The sequence below is a fragment of the Poecilia reticulata genome, linkage group LG20 (genome assembly GCF_000633615.1).
Source record: "Poecilia reticulata strain Guanapo linkage group LG20, Guppy_female_1.0+MT, whole genome shotgun sequence".
In the NCBI taxonomy this organism is placed as follows: Eukaryota; Metazoa; Chordata; class Actinopteri; order Cyprinodontiformes; family Poeciliidae; genus Poecilia; species Poecilia reticulata.
The window spans coordinates 25,028,391-25,039,659 of NC_024350.1; the positions used below are offsets into that span (position 1 = coordinate 25,028,391).

At 42.2% G+C, this 11,269-nt stretch overlaps 1 protein-coding gene across 1 annotated transcript; it reads right to left on the reverse strand.

Annotated features, from left to right (window-relative positions):
- Positions 1 to 1,377: 1,377 nt before the first annotated feature.
- Positions 1,378 to 8,649, reverse strand: LOC103456952 (coagulation factor XIII A chain). The gene is made up of 17 exons (XM_008396838.2): positions 8,608 to 8,649; positions 8,418 to 8,520; positions 8,162 to 8,338; positions 7,181 to 7,429; positions 6,832 to 6,950; positions 6,656 to 6,763; positions 6,363 to 6,537; positions 5,670 to 5,808; positions 5,440 to 5,543; positions 5,275 to 5,363; positions 5,045 to 5,198; positions 4,858 to 4,967; positions 3,878 to 4,046; positions 3,644 to 3,798; positions 3,423 to 3,559; positions 3,249 to 3,354; positions 1,378 to 2,237 (listed from the first exon to the last, which is right to left on the reverse strand). The coding sequence occupies exons 1-17, from the start codon at positions 8,635 to 8,637 to the stop codon at positions 2,202 to 2,204; spliced, it is 2,160 nt and encodes a 719-aa protein (XP_008395060.1). The 5' UTR covers positions 8,638 to 8,649; the 3' UTR covers positions 1,378 to 2,201.
- Positions 8,650 to 11,269: the final 2,620 nt, after the last annotated feature.

The following is an 11,269-nucleotide window of genomic DNA, read 5'->3' on the forward strand; positions in this document are numbered from 1 at the left end:
ATAGTGCCAAACAAGGACAAACAACCAAAGTCCCTAAAAAAATAAAAAATAAAATCTGTCATTTAATAAAATGATTGATCAACAACGACCCACAGATTCCACTATTACAAAATCAGGCTGCTGTGCTTTATTAAACTCTTGTCAATGTTGTTTTTTCTGTTTTAATATAACAATATTTAGATAATTTTGGCGCTAATGGCTGACAGTTTTGGCACCTCTGGGTTACCCTAGCTGGGTGACGGTTCCCGCTCCGGTCCTCGCAGCTCCAGAAAAACCCGCGTGTGTTTGAGTCGGGACCTGGAACGACCAGTTTTTGTGATGCTGATGCGTCAGATACCGTTGCCATGACGTCGACTCACCTGTGGCCGCAGGGGGGGGGAGGGGGGGCGACTAAAGCACAGTAAGGCAGACAGACAGAAACTCGAGGAAAACGCTGATGTTTCGGCTTGTTTCGGGTTGTTTCGGTTTGTTTCGGGATGTTTCGGGTTGTTTCGGCTTGTTTGGCTTGTTTCGGGWTGTTTCGGGTTGTTTCGGCTTGTTTGGCTTGTTTCGGGTTGTTTCGGGATGTTTCGGCTTGTTTGGCTTGTTTCGGGTTGTTTCGGCTTGTTTCGGGATGTTTCGGCTTGTTTCGGGATGTTTCGGTGGATTTGAGTTTGACATCAAACTTCGGTTCTGGACCAGCAGGTCCAAACTGGAGTCAAGATGGCTGCTGCTCGGATGGAAAGACACGAGAAGCTGCTGATGATCAGCAGAAACCGAACAAGTGAGTCTGGAGTTTACCGGACTGGAGGTGCCTGGGAGGGAAGACCGCTGCCTCCCTCTAGTGGCCGGCTGACCTCACTGCAGCTTCCTGATCCGCCTCCATAGTTAAAAAAACAACCAGCAGAAATGGGTCAAAGGTCACCTGAGATGAAGAATCAGCTGTTTTATGGTCTAGTTTAGTCGTTTTGAGGTAATAAACTGATTTAAATGAATTAAAATACCAGTGATGCTGGTTTGGATCCATTTCCTTATTAAATTGTAAATCTTGTTTTTTCTTGTCATTTTCATTTTGCATATTCAACATCCTGCTTTTTGAGCAAAAGTTTTATATTTTTCTTTATTTAAAATCCTAAAACAGAAATAAAATGGGCTTCATCAAATGTCCTGGAGTAGATAAGTTGTTTTTTAAGGCCATGTAACATTTGTTGCACTAAAATGTTTTATTTAGCTGTTCTGAAGGCTGGTATAGCTTTTAAAGATTGCTGCAGACCCTTTGACTAGACCACTGCAGTCACTCAATTCTCTCGTTTAAAATGTTTCTGTGCAAAATCCAATAAATGCTGAAGATCAGCGACACTCAGTGCTTTTGAAATGCTTTATTTGTTAGTGCTCAGAGTCATTATTGTTATGAAAACAGGAAAAAGGATAAAATCACATTTGATTTGATAAAACTTCATGCACAGGTTCAGTTTCCAGACAGACAGGAACTAATTGTGTCCAAATGTTTAAACAGGCCCAAAATAAATCAGGAACTAATTAGAAATTGGTCAAAGTTTCTCTGAAATTAAAGACAAAAATGGGAATTTTAATTATTTTAATTTTAAATGTCATTAAAATGAGCTAAAGATCAAATGACAGAAGAGATTTTTTAAAATAAAAGCTGAGTCAATTTTTATAGAAGAATCGCATTGATATTAAATTAAAACTGAAACGTAAAATCACTCTAATCCTAATTAACCACCTTGTCTCAACTGACCTGTTGTGTTTTTTAGTGAAACTTTTAGCTGATAATGTTTAAGTGCATCTAAATTGTCTTAATGTGGAAATAAAGAAGATGATGTTTAAGAGGACATTTTGTGTTTATTTACAGTAAAACAAACTTTTCAGAGTCTAATTTTTAATTAGACTCTGAAAATTAAAATGATCTTCATTCTTAATTCATTTCAGACTCTGTCAAACTTGCATCTTATTCTGAAATCCCCATCCAGGATTTATTCAAATGTAATTTAGAATTTACACAATTTTAAATGAATCTTTCAGGTTTCTGTGTCTCCACAGAGCGATTATAGCTGGAGACACTGATCCTCAACATGAAGTTTGATTTATGCACTTTGTTGATTTTAAGAACATTTTCAGATGATTTTACGACAGAAAAATGATCATGATGGACGAAACTTGTAGAATTAGTTGTTTCTTCTCACTGGATGAAAGGACAAAGGTCACGGCACGACCTTGACTTCCACCATCGCCGTCATCTGAAAGGAAACAGGTATTAGCATCAAGATGCTACAACAATCTGATTTTAACCTTTTAACGTCAAATTTAAGGTAAAATCTCCAGTTGGTGTTTCTAATGTACAGGTAAGTTTTTCTTAGCGGAAATAAAAACGTTTTGTTTTCCTCTCAAACTTCATCAGATACATCTCAGCATTTTCCTCAGGTTGTAGCAAATACTTTAGACTTTTGATAAAAGATTGTTGGATTTTCCAAATTCAGTGTCAATTTTAGCCTCATAAAAACAATTTTTAATTTATAAAACGCTTTAGCTTTGCTATGTTTTTGGTAGCTCGGTTAGTTGGACAATTATAATTTTTAGCTAATAATTTAGCTCATTTTTAAAAGTTTTTTTAATATTGAGCTACAGCATCTTAAACTGCTATTATTTGACTTTTGCACATTTAGTACGCTTATGCTAATGACTTAGCAAGCAGTAACCACATTAGCTAATCCTTAGCTAACATTTATTGCTAATAAATCTTGAGATAAATTAATGTAGTTTTAACCTATAACTACACAAAACTAAACAGTTTAAGTTCACTATTTAGTTTATTTTTTTCTAAATTGAGAAAATCTGAACATTTTTAACCATTTAGCTAACGTTTAGCTAATGTGTGGGCTGCTAAATCTATTTCAAAAAATGCCGGCGCATCAACGTTCAGCTTCAGCTTACTCTAATAAAAATGTAAGTTCTTATCTACTTAATTTTTCCTTTTTTAAGTTAATTATGACAATAAATAATTTTAGCCAATAAATCCATAATAGGAAACTTTTTCAGTTTTGCTAGAGTTTATTGCTAATAGTTTAGCAAAACCCCATAATCTTTGTTTGTTTTAAAGTTTGGCTAATATTTTATTTGCTACATTTTATCTTTAAATACTTTCACCTCAGTTGTAGTAAAGAACATTCTACTAGATAATCTTTTTAGCCTCATTTGGCTGTAAAGCTAATCTTGAAGTTTGATTTTGAGCGAGCCGTTGTGGTGTTTACGTCGGGCAGGTTGTCGCAGTCCAGCACCACCAGGAGAGTCTGGAGTCCCGGCTTCGTCGGTCTGAACCCGACCTTGCGGGATATTTGGCCCATAGGAGGAATCGTCCTGGCAGAAAACATGTTTTAAATGTAAAGCAGAGGAAGCTGCAGGTGAGCCAGGTGAACCGGGTTTACCTGTAGCTGTAGACCTGAGTCTCCAGCAGCCCGGCTCCCTCCATGGCCAGCTTGGCGCCGGTGAGGGGGAAGCCCATGGTGTTGGTGAAGGAAACCATGATGTACATGTCACGATTCACCTGAGGCTGCCCACTCAGCTGGATACAGGTACACACATCAACAAATGAGTGTGAAATCTTCAGACTATTGAAGGTTTCATGGATGTTCAGTCTGGGTTTCACCGTTATGTTCAGCGGTGGAAGCTTCAGGGCGATGGTCTTGACCTCTGACACCTCCACATCATCGGTTTGTCCGGTCACAGTGACCTCCAGGCTGCTGTTAGAGCCCAGATGAGAGACGTACTCCTGCGGCGAAAGCTCAAACACCTTAATGCTACCTGCAACAGAAACACAGACATATCCAAAATGTCCTGGGAGTCATCTTTAAGCCCAGAGATCTGAACCAAAGCCACTCACTCTGGAAGGCGTCCAGATCAAGCCTGAAGTCCTCGACTTTCAGTGGATCTGATGCGACCACGCCGGTGTAGTAGGTGGGGCTGATCTCCATGTGAACTTTCACCAATTTCATCGCCTCACTTTGGTTGTAAAAAGTCACTGAAACCCTCAGAGGCTCGCCCACATAGCCCTGGACAGACAGGAAGAGGCATAGAGTTCAGGTCCTCTGTTGTACTTCGGTCTGTCGCGGTCCGCCGGACACGACTGCCTTCAGATACTAATGCTACACAGAAACCCCTCGGCAGGAAACAGCGTTCACACTGAACTGGTTTGTGTGCAACACTGAGCTGATAACAGCCTGGTGGTGATGAAACGCGGTTGACAACCCAACCAACCATCAAACTCACTGGTGTGTGGACCAGTGGTAGACTTGATGCTTCCCTGGTCTCTCGTGGTCAAAAGGTGAAGTTTTTGATTTACCGGTCAGTCTATGTTCCTACCCTCATCTAAGGTCATGAGATGTGGGTGGAGACTGAAAGAGCGAGGTGATGGATGAAAGCAGCTGAAATGAGAGTTTCTGGACTTAAAGACAGACGCTCAGCCATCCAGGACGGACTCAGTGTAGAGCCGCCGGTTCTTCATGCTGTCAGGAACCAGTTCGTACCTGTCAAGTCTCCCGTTTTGGCCGGAAAACTACCATGTTTTACCGCTTTCCTGCCACGTTCCGGTATCTCCCTTAAGTTTCCTGTACTATATAATTACGTCGCAATGGATGGATGGATGGACAGATAGATGGACAGATGGACGAACGGACAGATGGACAGATGGATGGACAGATGGACGGACGGACAGATGGACAGATGGACTGACAGATGGATGGACAGATGGACGGACGGATGGACAGACAGATGGACAGATGGACTGACAGATGGATGGAAGAATGGACAGACAGATGGACAGATGGACTGACAGACGGATGGACGGACAAACGGTTTCCTTACCGCCTGAGCTGAGATCTGGATGGACAGCTTGGCAGCCGGGACGTTGGATCTGTCTCTTGAACATCCGAACTGCTCGGCCAGAGCCATGGTCTGCTGATCTGCTGGACTTCCTGCAGATCCAGATTTTCTCCATTCACCTTCCTGTGCTAATCCTGCTAACTGTGATCACATGACATGTGAAGCTGACCTTCTGGATGCTTATAGGTCCCTGTGATGTCCTCAGGTCCCCAGCCGCTCCGTGACTTGGTGTAAAGGAGCTTTCCAACATACGTCGTGTCCACCTTGAAGGGAGTCATGTTGCCATACTTGTCACTCTTCATGTGGATCAGGTCGCTGTTCACCTGGAGGACAGTCAGCTGTCACTCCACTGATTTATCTGACGACTCAGGTTTAATGTCGATGTCCTTCCAGTCTAACCTCAGCGAAGACGAAGCCACAGTCGAAGGGGTGACACAGCTCGCCGTCCCTGATGGCAATGACAGGCGCCGGACCGCAACGGAAATATCCTGGAACACAGCGAGACCCGGTCGGGTCAATCGGTGCTTCCTGTGGGTTTGGGATGTTTCTGATGTTCTGCCTCACCGTCGTTGGTCTCCTGCGGAGTCGCATCCACCACCTGCCATCCGGAGTACTTTGGTGGAAGATCGCCTCGCTTCATGAACGCCTCGTTCCAGCAGTGGTAGTTCCTGCACAGAAGCCAACTCAGTGACTGTCGTTGGCCATAAACGGTTAGCCATGGCGGTCGCTGACAACCCAAAGGCTTAAAGCCCTAAACAAAGGTTAAGCTTGCTGCATGGAGCGTTTGGACCAACCAGATGGAGTCCCGGGTCTTGTGTCTGTCAGGCGAGCCGTCCGGCTTGAAGATGAGTTCGGTCTTCAGGTTGCCCGTGTTGTCGTGGGCTGAGTTGAAGTTGGTGACGACTCTCGATGGGATCCCAAGGCATCGCAGGACTGCAGACAGACAAACCGTTTAGCATCGCATATCCAAACTTTAACACTTTCACCAGATCAGAACTCAGATAATAAACTGTCCATATTGTATTCTATCCTCTCATTTCACAGCATCATAAGCTGCTAATCGCATTTTAGTAAATCCTTTGAGACATTTTTACACTTAGACAACAAATTTGATCATAAATGTGTATGACGCCTCTACTCCAACTCTTTCACCCGTTCAGCGAACGTTTCATGAATTAATCCTGTCACCTCCTGCTTTTAAATGTCAGGTTTCCAGCTGTTAAACTCACAGCTGTTGGTCTTTTATCTTTAGCTAAATGCTACTTAGCTAAAACTTTTGCTTAATCAGAGGCTTTTGATTGTTTTTCTCATTTAACAAACACTGCAGCTATATTCATATATTACCCATAACATTTATTTATTCAGGCAATGTTACAGCTCCAAAACCAATTTGGACTGAAATCTGGAACAACGAATGAAAATCTGGTGTTTTATTGGATTGAGGTTTTTACAGTGCGCTGCTGCGTAGTTTTTGCAGTGCGTCTTACAGGTGTTGAGGACGCCGGCGTACACCCAGCACTGAGCAAACGACACCGGCGCTCCGGAGGCGTGGTACTTCTGCAGGATGCTGGCGCTTCCTGTCCAGGTCGTTGGCGGCGTCCCCATGGAGAAGTCGTCGCTCCAGTTCCCAATCAACACTCCGTTGTCGTCCTGGGAGTTGACCTGGAGGTCAAAGGTCAGTTTGCAGGTGGAGACAGAAAACCAACATTAAACTAAATGCAATGCTTGTTTTGTGGATTCTGAATGAAGTAAATAAAACCTGATGAAGAATCAAACTCACCAAGGCAGATGCAGTGCGAACCATTTTGACAACGTCGCCGCGGTTCTGAATCGGCATCCGGCAGGCGTCCATGATGTAGATACAGGCGTCCAGAATGCCTTCCTCAAACTGCAACAACAAACTCCCAACGTTAACGGCAGGCTGAGGCGGATCTGGGCTCTGCTGGTTCAGACTACCTGTCCGTACACCCAGCCTCGCTCGGTCACTTGGTCCGGTGTGCCCATATAAATCAGACCGGTTGAGTTCAGGACGTACTCAGAGCGTCCGGCTTCATCCGGGTAGAAAACATCATCATCTGCAAACGTGATCAGAAACCGACTCGGTCAAACTCCATGTTGTTGTTTAGTGACTTTACTCAGAAAACTAGAAGTTCCTTCAAATTATTCTGGTAAATATAAAATGAAAAGAGAGAAATTAAAATAAATAAACTGTTTTCTTCAGGGTTGCTGTCAGATGTTGAAGCTGAAGAAGCTTTCAACCTTTGGAAACAGGAATTCCCGCAGTAAGCTCATTATTTCGGTGTACCTGGTTTCCAGGGGTTGAACAGCAGGTAAAAGTTGGTGTTGGGGTCCTTCTCGGTCCGCTGCATCCCGTTTCCCATGGCGACGGCCACGTACATCCGGTACAAGCCCACGATGGCCTTGGAGCTCGCCGTGACGCCGAGGGAGACGACCGTGTCTCTAGCTTCGACAATCTGACCGGCCCAGGCCGCACCAGAGTGGTTACCAAAGTTCACCACCACCAGGGTCTCCTTGTTGGCCGCCGGGTCGGTGCCTGGAGGAAAAGACCCAGGAAAAGAAACGTTCTGAGCAAAATGAGAGGACCGTCCTCGCCTAGCAGGCTCGATTCTTCTAGCACTGAGTTCAGTCAACACGACTCGTCCTTGACGTCGGAGTACTGGACAACGTTGTTTGGAAACGCCGACATCGTCTTCCCCTCCACAGCCTGAATGTTTCAGTGTTAGAAAGTCAATGCAACGTGTTTTTCCCGCGCGACGCCGTGTTCAATGTTTCTGATTTTCCAGTAGACCGTAAACCGATCCTCCGTTTGGGAAAGCAGGGATAAATGTTTGTGCCACTGAATATACTGTACGCTGTAATGACTTTTTAAAAAGAGACATTTTTGTATGAACTCTGAGAGATTTCTCCATCTGCAGAGATTTTTTATAAAACAGTTGCGGCCTGTAAGGCAGCTAAATCGTCAGCTTGTGGAGGAAACCATCTGGTCGTGGACCTGCATTACTAACAGTTATATGTTTACGGTTGTCTCTTCAAAATAAGAGTCTGGGTCCTAAAAGACTAGCAGTGAACACATTGGTGTCTCTGTCCTCCTGTTGGGTGGGAACACTTTTAACCTGGATCAACTGAACCAGAGTGAAGTCGCTTCTTAAGGCACATTGCTGGTCTCTAGCAAAGACACTGAATGAAACCTCCATAACTCCTCTGGCAAAGCTAGCAGATACTTTGAATCCAGCCAATCAGAGCAAAGCTCAGGCCTGAAACTCACCAATCAGGAACTCCAGCTGGAAGTCGTCCTGTGACGTCACCGGTCGGCTGAAGGAGACGTCGATGATGAACTGCTGGCCGCGGCGCACCACCAGCAGGTTGGTCACGTACTCGCCGGTGCAGTGCTGCGCCGCATTGACGTCCTTCCGCATGTCGACGCCCACCACCGACAGCGCGTCTGACACAGGCGGCGGACATTTTGTTTTCAGAGATTCAGCTCTTTCTGGCAGCATAAATCACTGGAAAACGGATCGTACCAACTCCAGGCTGCGCCGATCTTGGAACGAGATCGGTTTCTCCGTCGAAAGGCTCGAACTCACGGAAGTCATCGTGATCGATGTGAAGGTTTTTATTCGGCACCTGAAGGAGAAACAGAATCGCTTCATGAACTTCATGTTGGTTAACTTGTAATAATAATGATAATAATGTTCATGTTGGGATGTTTACCCGACTCGCGTAGCGGAAACTCTTTTTCATCGTGGAAATTCTTCGTGTCGTCCGATAAAAAAAGGCTTGAAAAGAGGAAAAACATTAAATACTTTTTAAATGTGGGAACGTTTTGTCTTCAAAAGACAAATACATCATTTCTGAAAACCTAAAAACTAGACGAAAGAATGAGCTAGCAGAAAATGCTAGCGCTCAAAAACGCTGTCTCTGGTTGCCATGGCGACTCCCGCTCAGTCACTGGTTGCCATGNTGGCGACTCCCGCTCAGTCACTGGTTGCCATGGCGACTCCCGCTCCTTTCAGTCCAGCAGTTTGTTTTCCTCGCTTTGGTTCCAGTTTTAAATGAAATATTAAAAACTAGAAGATGAATTACGGAGTGGGCGTGTCCCTCTGCACGCTGCGCTCTGATTGGACAGAAAACTCCTCCAATCAGTGACAGGATGTAGATTCATAAAGGTTTGTGACGTTTGAACAATTTGAGAAAAAAAACAATGTAAAAAAACCTCCATTATTATAAATGAAATATAATTTATAATATAATTTATAATCTCTTAAAGAATATTTTTAGCCTTCTTGAATGTTGCAAACATATTTTTATATTTAAATCACATTTTTCATCATTTATTACTAAATTGAGTTGAACAGTTACTGGATTTTTTAAATTTTGTTTATTATCTATAAGTGGAAATGTTTGTTACCGTTAAACATTTGTGAAATACATTTATTTGTATCAATAAAACCTCATTATGTGATTTAATATTTCTTCATGAATTGAACTTTCACCTCTGATCTGAACAATGTGATTAATAACAAACTGTTTCTGCCCAGATAAATACTGAAATCATATTCATATTTAAATTCGTTTAAATAACATAAAATACAAATTTAAATCTTCAGCTTTCATATTTCAGGAGCAGTTTGTTTTCTAGAGTCGCGTTTCTTCCTCCAGATTTACATAATTGATCATTTTATCATAAAAAGTTGAACCATTAGCATAAAGTAAAAGTTTGCCAGTAAAGTTTTTCCATCTTTCTGAGTTTCTGCTGATTAAATCGTTGTGCAGTTGGAGACTCACCGTTCAGACGGAGAGCTGTGGCCCGGTTCTGATCCGATCGGCGCAGCATCACTTTTTATCCTCTGGCTCCACTTCCTGTTTTCATACCGTCGCTGCAGGGTTTCCTCTCCTTGTGAGGACCGGCCAGCAAACACTTGAACTAATATTATCAGGTTTTACTTCTAATGAATTTAAATTATTGTTGGAGTTTTGTTCACTTCTTGTTTTTAATTTCTGACATACTGGAGGAAAATCCTCATAAAACAGGAAGTTTGTCAGACTGAAGGTGACCTTGACCTTGACCTTGACCTCTGCTACGTTGTCCATCAGCGTTTTATACAAACTCTGCAAAATTAAAGGATTTATACTTTAAATAAAATATTCAGAGAGAAGTTAGTTATTTTTCTGCAGAAAGTCTAAATTAAAATACTTTTGGACCAATTTAAATGTTTAACTTTATCTGTTTTATTACGTTAATAAATGAAAAATGTTTCATATTAAATCATTAAAACAAACTGGAACTGATTCATTTACATTCTTCCTGACACTTTGAAGCACATCAAACCGTTTCAGGATGAATTCATGTTTTCACATCTGGTGGCTGCCATGTTGGATTTTAGGATTAAAACAATAAAAAATCCAAATGACGTTTTATTTATTACACTGCAAAAATACAAAATCCTACCAAGTATTTTTAATCTAGTTTCTGGTTCAAATATCTTAAAACAAAACGACCTGCAGGTAACATTTCATTAACCTGCAGTTTGTTTTTAGTCAATACTGCTTGAGTATTAAAATAAAATTCATAATTCCACTGGCAGATTCATTCACAGGTAGAAAAATGTCATGTTATAAATGAAGAAAAGTATTGAATCATTTTAAAAAGCTCCTATTCTTGGTGAAACGTTTCCTGTCAGCCAGTTTGGTTGATTTGCACCAGAATAAAACTGGGTAAGGTTTTGTGTTTTTGCAGTGCATTCTGCTGCCTGGCACCAAGCAGGTCTTCAACATGGGGGTCGTGAGCCAGACGGGGGACACAGATACTGCAGGGGGGGTCAGGATATTTCTGATTTATCAAATATTTCTGTATGTTTTTTATGTAAAGTTAAAAAACATCCAACATGTAAAAACCGATGAAATGATGCATAAAATAAAGTATTTCAGTCAGAAATGAACATTCAGTGAACAGAAGTTTCTTCATTTTGGTAAAATTCAGCATCATTAACTTTGATTTTTAAGTTTGTTTGTTTTTTATTAAAATGTTAATCAGGCTGAAAAACCCTGAGAACCCTGATTGGTCCAAATGATTCATATAAATCTGAGTTTTATGAACAACGATAATAATATTTATTTAAAGCATTAAACGTCGTTTGGGGAAGTAAAGTTCCTCCAGAACCTTCTCGGGTCTCAGCGACCCGTTTCTCTCCGGTCGGTTCAGAGAAGCTGCAGAACTGAAATCTGCTGACTCAGGGTCTGATAAAAGTTGGTTTCCTCCGGTCGGGTCGCTCCGACTCGCTGCTGCTGATCACTTCCTGTTTTCTCCTGCTGCTGCTGATCACTTCCTGTTTTCTCCTGCTGCTGCTGATCACTTCCTGTTTTCTCCTGCTGC